General features: G+C 36.4%; 2 protein-coding genes across 4 annotated transcripts in view; both read right to left on the bottom strand.

Annotated features, from left to right (window-relative positions):
- The window catches only part of LOC120626800 (angiotensin-converting enzyme-like), a 125,260-nt gene that overhangs the window by 30,913 nt on the left and 76,702 nt on the right, over positions 1-17,645 (bottom strand). The window lies entirely within an intron of this gene.
- LOC120627026 lies at positions 9,728-11,278 on the bottom strand. The gene has a single exon (XM_039894864.1). It carries the CDS (start codon positions 11,276-11,278, stop codon positions 9,728-9,730), a length of 1,551 nt encoding a protein of 516 aa, XP_039750798.1.

The following is a 17,645-nucleotide window of genomic DNA, read 5'->3' as shown; positions in this document are numbered from 1 at the left end:
CAAGGTATGCTGCGCGTTGTTCTCCTACTCTTCTACATTGGAGTAGTAGTAGGAAATCAATTTGTAACACGTGCTCTTTTCTTTGCATGTTCTACGGAGTGTTACTCTGTTTATAGGCAATGGTTTTCTACGTACTATAAAGTCAGCCTTCCGCTTGGTATGTCAATTGTTACTATAAGAAAGTGAGATTGCAGTCAAAAAACCCACACCCTTCAAAGTAAAATAAAAAAAAAGTAGCAAACGGCTTCGGCCGTGGCTAGTTTTCGACAAGCGATTTGGTGTTTCAGTGCGAAACTATGTAGAAAGCCTTTAAGGGGTATGATTTTCCCCGCTACCATCTGAAATGAAATGAGATGAAATTTATTCGCTGAACATGAGCTTTCATAGGGTCTTATTAAAATAACGTTTCATAATCTATAATTAAGCTTGCGAAATTTAAAGTGCACAAGGACAATAATTATGTCTGCAAAATCTTGTTGAGTAAGCATTGAAAAGTAATTAATTAAATTATACAGGTAACGTCAATGGTATCATAGTAATGTCAAATAATTTTATTATATTTCATTTGAAGTCAGATACTCGGATATTGTATAGAATATAGCCAATGCGCCAGATTTTTCATAAAAAGACGCGTCGGTTGATTTTTTAGACATGCATCTAATTTTTATAATTTTTATTAGTGTTTATACCTACACTTGGAGGAATTAACAATTTTATAAATTTAAAATGCATATAAAAAAATTCGGAACCGACAGGATTTGAACCTGCACTCTCTGGCAATCGCGGCCTGAGCGCTTTCTCCAATTCAGTTAGTATATAGATCAAATGAGTATATGCCTTTCACATCAGTCTTATAGCGACTATAGCGTCATCTAGTAGGAAACGTTGCAGTTTCGATCTACTTTATCCAGCCGAGCTCACTCCAGAAGCTTAGCAGGCCGCCCAGGTCGCCAAGTGCTTCAGGGAGTGATGCTGAGGAGCCAAGGTATGCTGCGCGTTGTTCTCCTACTCTTCTACATTGGAGTAGTAGTAGGAAATCAATTTGTAACACGTGCTCTTTTCTTTGCATGTTCTACGGAGTGTTACTCTGTTTATAGGCAATGGTTTTCTACGTACTATAAAGTCAGCCTTCCGCTTGGTATGTCAATTGTTACTATAAGAAAGTGAGATTGCAGTCAAAAAACGTAAGTATAATCAGATTTTGTATGCGGGCTACTTGTTAGTATAAAATATATACTCATACTTTGCTTTAGTTACAAAGTAAATTTCACAAAAGGGAAGCCATGGAAAACAGCTATCAGCATTATAAGATGACACAGTGTCACTCCCGTTGAAAGAAACTTTAATTTAAAGCTCATCTGTATTCAGATACTAAAACGCTTTATTAAAATTTTACGCGACGACGACGTAAGACGTCTTCAGATGTTCCAACTTCCAAATCCAGTTTAGATCAGCAGCCGTCTTATCCTCACGACTGTTAAGTCAGACTGTTTGTTAAGTCAGCTCTATGCATATCAGCTACGACAATAACAAATACTACAAAAGCAGTAACAAATAGCAGACACCAGAAGCATACACGACATCACCAAATTCCGCAAATGATATACGCAGTCACAGTAAATATATAAGCTTTCCTGTGAACTCGTCGTACGTCGTACCGCAAAGCTGTTCATACCAAATAATTGCGGCGCTCAATAGCATCGCGAATATGAGCGATAGGGAGATATATGAATGAAATAGAACATGAATAGGAGAGTAGTTGGACAATAATCGTGGACAGTTCACTAAATGAATATTATTTCTAAAAAGAAAATCTAGCATTTATCGTTATAATTTGAAAATTATTCAAGTATGTTATACAATTTTCATAAGACATAAAAATCGACCTCACAGGTTCCATCTTCCGAGGCATAGAACTTTAAAAAGCACCAGACTCGCGGGAACGTCTGTAGATGGCTTTAAAGCGAGTTAGTTTGTTCCGGTTTTCTCGGGATATTCTCGTGTCCCGGGTTTAGCCTTTAACTACAATATCAAGCTTAATAAGCTCAGGTGCATTATGCAGAACACTGTACAAGTGACAAATTTATGACAATGTCCTTCGACGAAACTTCTACTTAAGTCCTTGGCTAGCTAGTACCTAAACTTTCTTTTACTGGTGTATTCAAATAAGCCGCAGTAGGGTGGCTCTGTGAAATTCATAACCGCTGTATCCACGCTCATTATTTAAAACAAGATTGTAAGAATTTCACCATTGCAACTCTTTACGTTTCGAGATTGCCTGGAAGAGATCACTATAAGTGATACCGCCCTTACACCCTATTTTAATGTTGTTTCAGCACAGTTCACGGCTGGTCTGATGACTTCTTCTAATGGGAGGCTTTGTCCATAATCACCATGCTGCATTCTGGACAAATTGTCAGTAGATGGTAGTATAAAAGTAGAGTATTAGTACAGATGATCCGGCTGCCAGTTCTCCGTTGGATGAAGAGGGATGGTGACAATAGTATTGTGATTTTCCTTATCCACACGGCACATATTAAGCTGGCAAAGTCAAAAGTCAAAGTCAAAAATATCTTTATTCAAGTAGGCCCATAGGTGGCACTTTTGATGAGTACATAAGAATTGATGATGGCGATAACCACATTCGTAAACTTAAAACTAAAGCTACGAGGGTTCCAAACGCGTCCTGGTCTAAGAAGAAGCCCACAACAAACTAAGCCGGGTGTTTTTTTTATCACCATCTCACAATGACATTTAAAATTATTAGTAGAGCAACCTGGTTAGAGCAACAATTCAAGCTTTTTTATCGATTACGTAGTCCTTTATACTATAATAGGACTTTTCTATAAGCTTACGTTTAATACAAACTTTGAACTTTTTAAGAGACATCTCCAAGATCTGTCTTTAGATATATTCTTTGGTGTATAATAAAGAGTTTTTTATATATTCTTGTTCTGGGTTACAACCCTATCGTAATTAAAAAGTATAAAATGTGTATGTTACACCACTGACTGATATACAACTCCGCATATTACGCCTTGCATTATAAACATAAACGAGGCAGATTGGATTTTGATTCACAGAATCAAATTATACCTATATCAATTACCATGTGGCGCATCATACAATATCATGCGAAATAATATAATAGCTGGATATTTTGGTAGGTACCTATATGCTTTCGAAGTCGCGTAGTCGTTGCGATTTTTAGTTTTTTTGTAAAACTAGCTTGTCTGTTGTTCCTGCAAGCAATGTACAATTCTTCAGGATGAAATGCCTATGTGTTAGTTAACGGATTAAATATAATTTGCGGTGTTTAGCACCGTTGCAGCAAGTGAAGATATTTTACTGTTATATTATCTATGAATAATTCATATAAACCAGACAGACAGTGATGATACATAACTGATCAAAACCATGCCTGGTGGGAAACCATTGACTATAAACAGAGCAAACCTTGCAGGGCATACAAGGAACACGTCCTGTGTCCATCAACCTTAGGCCTAGCTGTTAATAATCCTCGGGTACCTGTAAGTCACCAGATAACTACGCGCTTCAAACTGAAACACAGGAATGCAGCTTGCTTTTAAAAAAAAGCATTGCAATAGTACTTCCCAGGATGACTTCTGCCATAAAAAGCACTACAACTATTATTACGGTAAATATTAACTGAAAAAATAAAATTGTTTATTAAAAAGTAAGTGAGCAATAGGAATCTTATTAAAATGCAGCAAAATATGCAGCACGAATCAGACCGTGAAGATTGTAATACTTTAAAGTGCGTACACCACGGTCCACATATCCACTGAGTAGGAATTTCGCTCGCGAATCCGAGATAACTAGTGGATTACTCGAAACGTAACGGAACGTTGTTGAAATGGAAGCTGACCTGTTCCATTAGTGACCTACTCCGCTTTACATTTAAAAATGCAACCAAAATGTATTCCACTCCTATGTTAAGTGAGCAAGTGCTAGTTCGAAAATAAGAAAAAACGTGATACTACTATTCCAATGCAAGCGATATGATATAACATGAAAATAGCTGCGATAGCCTAGTGGGAAAGAATTCCGTTTTTCTTTTGAGGGTATCGAAAGGACATTGACATGACATGACATGTGCGAAGTGTGCGGCGCACACAGGCGCCAACATTAGGGGCGCCGCCAGCGCAATTTTTTTTTTGTTTCTAATATGTTCTTGTGTAAGTGTAACAAATAAAAATAATCCGTCGAAAAGCATGCCTTGTTAATAACAAATTATAAAACATAATATGAAAATAATATTCATACATGAAGATATGATAATGTTCTAGATAATGTAGAGTCCACACACCTTAGAGAACATTATGCAGAAGTCTCAGGCATCCAGGCTTCCTCACGATGTTTTCCTTCACCATGGAAGCAAAAGCACCGTGGATAATTTGAATTAAATTTATAAATTCAGTTTTGGACTACAAAAAAGTGCTCCATATCCCGAGTTTTATTTTTTATTTTAAAAGTACTTTATATTATTGTAACAATAATAAATCACAGTTAATCGAAATATAATACACACATTATAATACAAATATTACAATTTGTCATTTTCATAAAACATTAAAAGCAATTATTCATGAATCACTATCCCTACTAATATTCCAAATGTGAAAGTAAGTTTGTTTGTTACGCTTTCACGCAAAAACTACTAAATCATCACGAAACTTTGGACACATATTCCTGAAGGTATTAGAAGTAATATAGGACTTGAATGCTTTTTAGTCCGAAATTAAGCTCAGTTCTCTCGGGAGAGGGGACGAAAGTGTTTGACGATTTTACACCAGGCTCAGCTATCCTAGCTACATAAAGTGCTGCCACATTTATGAGGCACATGTCTTTCGAAAACCAAAAACAAAAGCGGACAAAGTCATAGGCAACAGCTAGTTATTAATAAATTTGACTGCTGTATATCGAAGAGGGAAGTTTTATAAATTATCATTGCGGTGTGAAATTTTAATTAGCAGAACAAATTTAGAAGATAAAAATAATACATTATGTGAAAATTAATAGATTATTTTTCGAGTAGGCACTGACCCAACTAGCGAAGAGATACCAGACGAAAAAAACTGTACTGGAGCTCTATTATGGCTATAGCGTGAACTACAGATGAGACAAGAGCTTTATTATACAGCTAGTTGGGGAGAACTTTTATGATGCGGTTACCGAAAAATAATCTAACTCCGAATAATCTCCAAAGGGAATAAGCAACGATCAGATCTCTTTTGCTGAGGTGTAGGTACCCACGATTCGGCTTTCTAAGTGAGAGGTCCTTGATTGTGAGGATAGACAGCTAATGGTAATGAATCAAAGAATATAAAAACCCTTACAAAAAAAAAATTATATTCATGTATATGTCTTACTTATTAATAAAAATTATATTAATAAGTCCGGCGGGTTATCAAAAACCAAAATATACAACGATCGCTGGTTTTTAACGATTATCTTTTTTATTGCGTTTAATGCACATCTACATATTATATTGCCTATGTGATCGCAATTAAAACTTTAGACACATTTTTTTACAATTATCACCACTTTACATTTATTTTAGTTTTAGTAATACCTACTGCAAGATACAAAAATCACTCAATTAATAAGAAATGGCGAAGAAACACATAATTTATAAAATTAAAAACTTAAAGATTTGAACAACTTGCGCTTTTTTGGATGTACGTTAAAAATAGCAGATTATTGTGCGATTAATAAAACTAAGAATAGATCTACTAAAATCTTTAAATAGATTTGTGTAGGAACCTTTAAATCTGACATAACCGGGTCATTAGAAACACAAAGACTAGAATTCTAAATCTTGGGTCTTAGTTTTGTCAACATTTGCGTATCGTACGAGTGTAACTGTAAAGCTGGGGAATCCCCCTTCTGGACCGTCGCCAGAAATAATATACGCCTGCTAACAGATTTATTGCATTTTCTCTGTATGGTGTGGGCTTTTCATTGTGTTGTTTTTAATCACAGTTCTAATAACTTTCGACGTCTTTTTTTTTAAATGATTCAATTTTATAACCGCTTTTACAAAAATAAGGAACGCGATTACTTATTTTTTAAGCTGAATGATTTTAGACCTTTAAAAAGGTGGACGGACGACAAAACCAGTCGTAGATTTCTGAAAAAAAGCAAAAAGTACTTTGCTTTTTTTTGGAATGAGGATGGTGATGTCGAAATTCCTCAAAAAATCGAAAAAAAATCATAACTCCAAAACTATAAAAAATGGTGGAACATACTGGGGTGATTCAGGTACCCCGCAACATACTAGATTTTTTTTTTTTTTATGACGTCAACTGATCGGCCACCCTGTATGATGATGATAAAATGCCGCAATATTTCAGCTACTTTAAAAAAAATATTTACGCTATATCATCTTCTATCTTCAATAAGTACGTTTCAAAGGGACGTTTCACGGCACCTTTTTGCAGCAATTCTGCGCGAATTGTTTGTCGCATTTGCAACAAAATTTTCGATGCAGAATCTTGGTTACCCGGCAAGGTAGGTATACGACCAGCGTCGGCAACTACATCGCGATTTTTTTGGGATAGAACCGCAACTTAATCGCCGTGGGCGAGCTTCTGTTATCAATAATTAAGTACTTTTTCATAACGGACTGCTGTATCTTGAAATTTGCACGTCAAAACGTACGAACTCTGGGGCTTTATATTATTATACTATATTTACAAAAAGCAGTACTGCTCTGGCGACAGTAAACAATATCCATAATATGATACCGTCTTAATAGCTGCCCATTAGCCATAACAAAGACAAGAATTCCAAACCTTGGCTTCGTCGACAAACTGCGTATCACATAACACTAGTGTGCCGGGGTACCCCAATTGCTGGCGCGCAGCCAAAAATAATATACGCCCACTAAAAGTTTTATTGCGTTTCGTCTTTGTTGTATGGGGATTTTATTTCCTGAAAATGTGATCTATAATCCAGTGTAACTTTTGGCCCCGAAGGAAATCATGTTACAGCGTTCACGGTTAGTAACCTTTCGTTATTCAGCAATCCATTTTTTTTTTATTTAAAAAAAAAAAAAATAATGAACGGGAATTCCTCGGGAAGCGTGGGTACGTGATCTTTCAACGACTTTCAGAAATCCCAAAAGGGCAAGTAAAAAATGGATCACTAGCAAAATGCGACGTTTGAAGATTAAAATACAATTTTATATCACGGCTACGAAATAATTTTACTGGGTAAAAGATGTTTTTAGTTATTCGTGTACCTACCTACTTTAGATATTGTAAAATTCTCTTCGTCTGCGTGGACTTCAGAATTGGATTTAAAGCTTCGTCCGTTAACAATTTACAATTTTTCCTCGTTTTCTACTTAAGGAATCGGCATAAAAGGTAGCCTATGTTCTTTTCCATGTTATGCATGGCTAAATTTCATTCAAATCCGTTCAGCCGTTTTTGCATGATTGAGTTTCAAACATCCACACTTTGACATTTATAAACTGGCCACGTACTTAAATATTATTCATTGTAAAGTCCACATCTCCTCAGGATGCTCCGGTTTCGGAGCGAAACGTGCGTAAAGGGTACATTACCGAAGATCTGTTTGGTGTGGAGTATAAGAATTGGAGAAATTTTAAATGACACCATATTGATTCTTCTGCTATTCGCGGATATAGCGAACTAAGCTTAACTTTCATAATATTCAAACTGGCCCTCTAAAAGTGAAGTCGATGACCTACCCTCTGGGCTATTACCGTTCATCGCCGGTCCTATCATCAGCCCGTACCGATTACCGTATCTGTATCACCGACGCGTATCATCACACATCGAGTGCAGTCTCTATACTCAGCTCCGTAAACTCCTTAATGTAATATACGTAATGGGAATAAATAATCTCTATACAAGGTCACAGGAATTGAGCTGAAGCCAGATTAGTTGCGTAATGGTTGCCTAATACCCAACGTTACGCTTCAGTTCCCGTAACTCCAAACTTTCGTGAATACAGCTCATGAAGTGCTCAGCATAGATGGCGACGGATCAACTACATAATAAACAATAATCCTTTGATACTCTATACGAAACGAAAGTACTTTTAACCTAATTTATTAGGACATTAACGGTAGCCACGTTCTGAAAAAAAGTTTTCGAGTGAATTAGACATTAATTTGAAAATTCAAATGTGAACTATACAGTTCCGCAGTATGCTTTGCTTTGGTATGAGTATAATATAGCTGCCATACCTGTTAGCCCGCTAAATTAGAAGACCTATTTCTTTTTTTTCCACTACAAGTTGCCCCTCTAGCCCTCAGTCTAAGATAGTAGCGGGCTAACTTGTTATGGAGAATGTCAGTTATATATAAACTATACCAATAATCGGTTTCTGCGTGACATCGTACCGGATCGCTTAGCAGCAGGTCTTTGTCAGTAGGGTGGTAACTAGCCACAGACGAAGCCTCCCTCCCCAGCCTCCCACGAAGGCTAGGGAAAATTCAGCAATTATAAATTCGCAAGTAACCTCTGCCGGAAATCGAACCCGGAACCTTCGGTTTAAATTCACAGCGATCACCGCTACGCCAGGAAGGCCGTCGTACAGACTGCTTTTTAACTTACTAAAAATAGAATGTGTTATCCATCGTACCTACCTGTGATTATCTCAAAGAATTGACGCATTGTTATTAATTTATTAAACTCTGACACTAAAATAACGCAATAGGAAGTTAGGTAACTCTGCTAGGATCTTCGGTCGACGTCGACACATTTTATCGCCATCTATACAAAAGTAGATTCAGCATCACGCGAGAATCTACTTTTTTATTGATAGGTCGCACTATATATTGGCCTAAGTGTAAATATAGACGGCAGTACAAGAACAGTTATTACAGTTCCTATTTACTTTAACTAATCACACACGTGATTATTGAGTATTATTTATCTGGATTATACGATCACTTTTATGACAGCTATAAGGATAATGGATTACTTCATTGATATAATGGAATATATGTGGTCCTGCGAACGAATATTGTATACCAGGCTTACCAGAATAATAATAAATAATAATAATAAATATACTACGACAATACACACATCGCCATCTAGCCCCAAAGTAAGCGTAGCTTGTGTTATGGGTACTGAGATAGCTGATGAATATAATACAAATATATACTTACAATATACAGATAAACACCCAGACACTGAAAAACATTCACGTTCATCACACAAACACTCTCCAGTTGTGGGAATCGAACCCACGGCCTTGGACTCAGAAAGCAGGATCTGCCCACTGCGCCACTCGGCCGTCAAATAGTAGAGTTGTAGAGCTTATTATGACAGCGCTCGTCTAGGGAAGTACAGTACGCGCGGCGAGAGTTTGGCTTTGACCTTCGGGTGGAGGGGATTACTGCGCATGGGTACTGTCACGCACACAATACTTTTCCTTTTTTATGTACCAGGTTGGATATTTGAGTGGGTCAAAATTCATGTACAGTGGTAATAATGCTAGAAAAACTTCTTCATTTATTAAAACTATTGATAGTTATTTTACTTATATAAAATGTTTATTTCCTTTTAAAGTTTACAGAGACAGCGATGAAAATTCTAAATAATTGTTTTTTAATAAAATTATTTATTCCAAGATACACGTAAAATTGGTACATACAAACAAAAGAAAACTTAAAATAATTATTAAATACAAAAGTTAAGATTAAAAAAAAGTCTTAGCAGCAGTGCTATTCAGATTCTGAATCAGTTAAAGGTTTAACGCCTTCTATGAAATCACCGCATGGTCCAGTGGTGCTGCCGCGACACGAAATTGTGCAACGTCTTTTGCTTGTTGAGGGTCCGGGTTCAGGGCTTCCTCGGTTGCAATCATCATCATCTTCATAACCATCATCAGAATCATCGTCTTCTGAACTATCATCGACGCGAATTATAAATTGCTCGGTAAGTAAATCAACTACATGGTCACTCTTGACGTACTCTTCTATATCTTTTACCTTTTTACATATTTTTCCCCATTCCTGGGCACCCATTAAGGATACTTTTTCTTTGATAAGTTTGGTACATTCTTGTAAATTCCATTTAACATTTTTGCTAGCTACATATTGTTTAATAGTAGCGCATGCCATTTCTATGGGGTTGAGGTCTGGATGGTAAGGCGGTAATCTCAATATGCTATGGTTTGCTTCTGCTAAAATTTGATCTATTGAAAAAGTTTTAAATCTTTCTTTATTAGCTTTTATCAAGTTGTACAATTGTGGCTTGAGCATTGTTGAATCATATTTTATGCCTTTATCAGTTAGCCAATTCTGCATATCGGCTTTTTTGGTATTGGAGGACGGTGCTAAATCCCATTGTTTATTGTGGTATGAAGCGTTGTCGACAACCACTACAGAATTGGGTGGTAGGTTGGGAATTAATTGTGTCCTAAGCCATTTTTCATAATTCTCGTAATTCATGTTGTCGTGATAGTCCCCTGTTTTGGTGCCGGCTTTAAAAGTTAATAAAGCATTTGGTATAAACCCAGCTTCAGATCCTGCGTGGACTATCACGACTCGTTGTCCTTTAGAAATGGGTTTTTTTAGTCCTTCCGTAGGGCCATCGCTCCAGGCTTTGGTTGTTGAGTGCGATGAATCTACGTAGGATTCATCTGTGTAAACAATGGGTCTTCCTTCTTGTCGATATTTTCTTATTTTACTTAAATATTCAATGCGTTGTAATCGGATATTCGATGTTTCTATTAGTAATTTACGGTTGTTTTCTGTTTTTTTCCAGCGAAATCCTAACTCCTTTACAATTACACGAAGACTTTTTTCTGACCCTTTAAAGTTTATATCTTCCTCAAGTTTCTTTTTTAGTTTCCCAATGGTGGGAAGTTCATTATTCGTCTTGTGAAAATTGTGTATACATCTTTTTATAATACCTTGGTCAAAATTATCAATATTCGTAACTGGTTTAGCTCTGGGACGTTTTTTTCCAGGTGTTCTGAAAGTAATTAGCAAATCGGAACTCTTGGCTTGATTTGCGATATTTTTTACAGTTCCAATTGAAGTCTTAGTGGCCTCCGATGTCCGTTTTTGAATTTTAGCTAATTTACTGACTACACAATTTAATTTAGAAACAGTTTTCGTTTTCATTACCTGCATAGTCTGTATAGTTTGGTTATTCTCCGACTGACTGAGTAAAGAAGAAACTTCCTCAATCTGACTTCGAATTTGCTTCAATGAATCGGCACATTCGTCAGCTTCTTTCTTTAAAAAGCAATTCACGTCATATATCATTTTCCGTGCTTGCCTTTTTAAAACAATGTTTTTTTTACGCATTTTCAAATCACTTTTTAATATTTAACAAAAAAAACTTAACTGACAAACTTAAACAAACAAACTCAACAAATAATAACAATCGACAACAATAAACAATTAACGAAAATAGCAATTCACTTGTGAACGTAATTGTACAACAGGAGTGCGCGGTACGTCGTATCGATGCGAGAGGCAGGGAACGACTGGAGCGCCAATCAGAGCACCGCGTGCGCCTACACACCCGCCCCACACCCCGCTAATTGCCCGTTGATACCCAATTTCTGATTTCTGCGCAATAACGGTCAAAGCCAAACTCTCGCCGCGCGTACTGTAATATCGCCATGCTTGTGACTGCAAAACCAAGCAGCTTTCTTAACAGGGTAAGCATACAGTGGAAATTCCATACATCCTTTTCCCCCTATATACATAAATTTTAGGGTAAGCAGTGCTTTTGTGCATGTACGAAGTGCACGCCACTGCTTGTCCCACACTTTGAGAAATTGTGTTGAGATCACCAAGCATAGCCATCCTATTGTTGGGGTGGATTTATTTTTCTTAATTCTTTCAGTTCGTACAATGGCCCAGTCATTACAAAACTTTCATTTTTACCAATTACCGGGTTACTACAGGACACGGGGCTCCTACCACAATGAGAAGGTGTGAAATCTATAGTCCACCACGTTGGCCCAATCCGCATTGGGCCAACGTGGTGACTCCACACGCCTTTGAGAAAATTTATGCCGAACTCTCAGAAATGCAGATTTCCTTCACCTTTGAAGTAAGTGATATTTTAATTTCTTAAAATGCACATAACTTAGAGAAGTTAAGTGTGCGTGCTAAGATTCAAACTCGGCCCCCCGAAAGTGAAGCCGAAGTTCTTTCCTTTTACGAAGTCTTTTGAATTAATATATTTTTTTAAATTTAAACATATGTACCATTTACAGATTGGTCAGGTTACATAGCAAGAAATATAAAATGGTTTGAGCTTGTATAGGTTATGAGCAAGTTAAAATTCCCACTGTTAAGTTGTCAGAGAAGAAACAGAGAAAACGGAATTTGCTACAAAATGTATGATAAGTGTTACAAGTTATACCTACACTTTACAGAACAGATTGTACATTCTACCTTATTGTGCTGTTGTATTTGTATCTCTGTAAATTTTCTCTGTGGTGTACAATAAAAGTGTATTCATTCATTCATTCATTCAACAGATCTGGATGATATTTCAGATTAAGTCGGGAATAGCCTACTTTTTATGACGGAAAATTGTACAGTTCCAAAATATGTGTGAGATAGATTTCTTTTGTTTTACACAGAGCAAGATATCGATCGATATGTTTCAGTGCACAGTGGTAAGAGGGCGTCAGGTAATAACTTACGCATTACACATCAAAATTTTCACGACAACTAAGTCGCGGGCAACAACAACTTACAAGTATGTATATTAACTCTAAATATTGTCAAAGATATGCAATTAATTTGTTTATCAAAGAATACATAACTATAACCTAAAAATAAACTATTTAAAAACTAAATAAAATCTAAAACGTCCTCGAAACCACCGCAGCGAGGCACAGTTCCCAAGATGCTGGCAGCATTGCCCCTTTGGATGGCATTAACTATAAAAGCTTGTACATAATGTTGCTGATTCAAAACGAATGTCTAAAATTACACACATAACATAAAAGCCCTTCCATGATATATTGCAGATACGATACGCTTCTTAGAAGCAAACACAGTTCTGTGTTCGATTTCATCTGGAATATATTAGTTGACCTCGAGATCATGTCTGGGAGTCGATAGCCGATGTTTAATTGAACGCGCCTTTGTTAATTTGCTACCAGCGATGAAACGAGTCCGTGATTTGTTGGCTGGCCGTATTTATTAATGGGCCGTTATTCAAATTCTTGTGGCACTTCAATCTGCGCCGACTCCACTTTGTTTTGTTTCGAATTGTTTCGACTAATACAATTGATTACAAATGCTCGATTTACATTGTGCCAGAATAGTGAGGAGCGAGTATCTACTAGCGCAACGGCAAGTGGTGAAGACCTGTACATCAAATTTATGAATGAATGAATGAATGAATACACTTTTATTGTACACCACAGAGAAAATTTATCATCATGATTCAACAGTTTAGAAGGAAAAACTTGTTCAATCCGCTCTCCGCCGAGCGCTAAGCTGGCGGAGTGGAGTCGTGGCGAAGCTGTAAGTGTAAATTTACAACATGTAACAGGTAGATTTCGGAGATAGGCCGACCGATCTTAAATGGACTTTTTTTTTCGGAATCCTAAAAATTAAAGCTATAATAAAACAGCAGACAGCCCCGTCTTAATTCCGTTAGTTAAATGTCGACATCCATATTGGAATCCGGAAAATTCCGGTTCCGAAGTTATATTGATATACATGATAGCGTCTTAACATTTTTTTTCCCGAAAAGACGAAAACAAATAGAGTAGAGTGCGTTGTAATTCCTCGCTTTACTATCGAACAAATTCTTTATATTGCCTGCGTCACTGGTTTTGTAGGGCAATTGGATAGCAGCCAAGTACACTGAGAAAAAAGATGTCTGTCGTATTCAACATAAATTATAGTATACCAAAATTCATTCATAAGAACAGTGAAGCCTATTAAGTTTTAAGTGCAAATAAAACGGAATGATATATTGTTCGGTACATATAAATAAAATAATTTATCTTGAACTATTTTAATGAGAAGCACCATATAATTATAACTTAGTTCGTTTAAAACTAAGACCTATAACTTAAAACTCAGGCATATAACTTCTAAGAACCTTTCAGCGCCTTTAATTTTGTCTTTTTTGTTTAGCGGCTAAATATTACAAAATTTCGTTGTAAACAAAGAGTGTCTTTTGTGTTTTAAATGCTGAGTAAGCTTTTAAGTAGAGTGTATGACATTATAAAGCAATTGTTAAATGTGTCCATATATTCAGATAGTTCGTATGCACGTTGGCTTCCTAATTAATAAATAAATAAACAATAATCTACCTTTATTGTCTTTCAAAAACTTGTCGATACGTGTCATATAATCATATTAGTTCAGTATTATATGTAATAAAGCGAAATACCGCTACCGCTTCCCTTTAATGGTTTGACAAACATATGAAATTATGTTTGATTGTGGAGATGATTTGGTTGGGTATGGTTTGGTCATTTGGATTAAAAATATATTTAAATTACAAAACAATACACTATAAAGACTGAATGTTCAGTCACTTAAAGGTAAACACCGAGTGCAAATAAATAGAGCTTCTTGTTTAATAAAGAAATGCTATATATAATACCTATTAACGACAAGGCTACTTGAAAGCAAGCCGCTCCGCTGTTATCTATCACAAGATAGAACAATTCTAAATATTGTAATACTGTAAAATGATGTTGAAAAAGAGCAATCTGCTGAGTTTCTTGCCGACTCTTCTCGGTAGAATCTGCCTTCCGAACCGGTGGTAAAGTTACTACAAACAAACTGACTTGACGTTTCAAGAGTGCTTATAAAATTATTTTGAATTTCAAACGCTTCATAAGTGCCTGTGATGCGTATTGGATAGAAGCAGGCGTTATTTTGAAAATTAAGCTTAATTTGCTACACCCCACGAAAAGCAGGACAATCTGTATATTGTTATTTATAATTTCTTCAATACTTACCGGATAGTTGTTAAACAATTGTTCATTGTCAACTCAACACCTCCTGAGATGCTCCGGTTTTGGAGTGAAACGTGCGTAGAGGGTACATTGCCGAAGATCTGTTTGGTGTGGAGTACTTATACTCCAAAGGTTGAAGAAATTATAAATTACACCATACAGATTCTCCTGCTTTTCGCGGACTATAGAAAATGGAGCTTCATTTTCATAATATACCTGTGATGCATAAATAAAACATTTTTGAAATTGATTATTTTTCAAGTTTCAAATTTTTATTTAGGCAGTACTCAGGTAGTTCCAATGAAATAACGCAGCAAAACACCGTTAAAAAGTAAAAAGAAAATTGGCTTACTCTAACAAGTCCAAATGAAAGTACAACAAGAAGTCTTTTGTATTGCCACTTCCGTTGATTTAGGCACTTGCCGAAATTACGTCTGATGGCGCTGTTATTGCGCGGGTCAGAATACCGCCTTTTACTTGATACTAAGGACTCGTCCATACTGGGCGATCAGTCCAGTAGCACTACTACTTAGTGGTAGAGCTTTTTGTGATAGAGCTCGTCAGGGAAAGTACTACCACCATGCTTATTTCTGTCGCAAAGTAGCACTGTTCCGGTTTGGAGGGCCTGGTTGCCAGTGTAATTACATGAAGCTTAACACCTAAGCCTCAGATTGATGGGCACAGGGCACTACGTTGGAGGGCCTGCTTAGTATTGCACTGTTAACAGGCTATCGTTATTACAATGAGGTGGGCCGTATAAGCCGTGGCGTGCACTCATCGGCGTGCACAGGGTTTTTGACCAGGGTATGCATAAAGCAGGTACATGGCATAAAATGTGAAAATTCCCCTCTAATACGTGTTATATAAAATAATTTGGGTATGCAGTGCTTTTGTGCATGTATGAAGTGCACGCCACTGCGTGCACTGGGCTTCTTACCAGGGTATGCATCCAGCAGGAAAATTGCATAAAATAGCCAAAATAAGAGGTTATATACGACCTATATTTCTGTTTTAGGGTAGGCAATGCTTTTGTGCATGAAGTGCACGCCACTGCATATAACTTTTTTTAAATAGATTGAGTGATTCAAGAGAAAGATGTAATTTTAGGGGTTTCAAATGTGATGTTGTGAATAATCAAATTTGTTTGCGCGTTGCAAACGCTGGCTGAACCCTACGATAAAGATGAAAACAATGTACTACAGTATTGTACACACCTTACAAACAGTAGGTACCTACAGTATTATTCCTTATCCAATTAAATACATTTAATACTTTTTGCATTTCAAAATTGTCTCCTACGGCATATTATTAAAATGAATGTCTTAGAGATTGGACATCATAGATTTGAATTACTGTACAATAATATACGCACAGACTTACCTAAAATGCACTTGTGCTAAGCCGGGGCGGCTCTTGTATTAATAAGTTAGCACTAGCTCTGAATGGAAAAATTATAGCATCAGTTAAACGCTATTACTAAAGCTTTAGCCGCTAATCCATTGCATTGTGCAACCGATCGTATTACCGCACTGTGAAAACCAGACTGCTTCGTAATGAGATTGAATTGACGTACTCGACTTAAGCTGCTTAGTTGCTGTAAAAACATTCGTATTTAGACAACTATTAAACTTACCAGTGGCGTGCATTTCATACATGCTCAAAAGCACTGCATACCCTAACTTGAAATCATGTAACTATCAACGGAGGAGCGTTTTATTATTTATTTATTTAAACTCTTTATCTGTACACCGCTACACAGTTAGGAAAATAAAGGACGAAATGAGAGAAACACAAAGACGAGTAGAATAGAAAAAGGCGGCCTTATCGCTTAAAAGCGATTTCTGCTAGGCAACCTTAGGATTTGGACAACAAGAGCTAGAACTTTTTTGCCATTTTATGCTATTTTATTTCTTTATGCTTCTTCACCCTAGTCCAAATTTCTGTGCACGCCACTGAAGCTTACCATTGGAGGTGAGTGTTGGTGAACGTGGTGATGGACTAGAATAATAATCGTTTTCACTAATATCATTTGGTTTATAATCGAGCAGAGATTCCCCTAACAAATATTTGTTAAAAATGAATGATTAACAATGCAGTGCGTCTACTTTAATACGCCAGGGATATCACTTACAATTTTGACAACAAGACGTATAAACAATATTTTTTTACAATGTTTTAGGGAAGTTCTTTCACAAATTATTTAGTTATTAATCTATGTATTTGGATAGCAATAAATATTTAGCTAACAATTATAACTAATTATATAAATTCAAAATTCAAATTCAAATTCGTAATTTCTTTATTCATATAGACCTATCACAGGCACTTATGAAGCGTTCATACATATTTGTTTACATAATTGTAAGGGGATGGTGATAACTTCGTTCGCCAACTTAAATCTAATGCTACGGGGGATCCAAACGCGCCCTGGTCTAAGAAGAGCCCACAACAAACGTAGCCGGGTAATTTTTTTTTTTGTCATCACCATCTTCCAGTAAATTTATATTAAGCTATGAAGCTAGAGCAATTCACACCCAAGCTTTTTTATCGTTTAAGTAATCCTTAATATTATAATAGGATTTTTCTGTAAGCTTACGTTTTATATAAACTTTGAACTTATTGAGAGCTTAACTTATAAAGCAAATTATTACTATCTAAGCAATTCTATATCAATGAATGTT

This window comes from Pararge aegeria, chromosome 10 (genome assembly GCF_905163445.1).
Source record: "Pararge aegeria chromosome 10, ilParAegt1.1, whole genome shotgun sequence".
Classification (NCBI taxonomy): domain Eukaryota; kingdom Metazoa; phylum Arthropoda; class Insecta; order Lepidoptera; family Nymphalidae; genus Pararge; species Pararge aegeria.
This window is presented reverse-complemented; position numbering and strand designations above follow the sequence as displayed.

Bases quoted from the DNA above. Each gene is read 5' to 3' on its own strand.
- LOC120627026 (XM_039894864.1), bottom strand. From the start codon at position 11,278: ATGATATATGACGTGAATTGCTTTTTAAAGAAAGAAGCTGACGAATGT.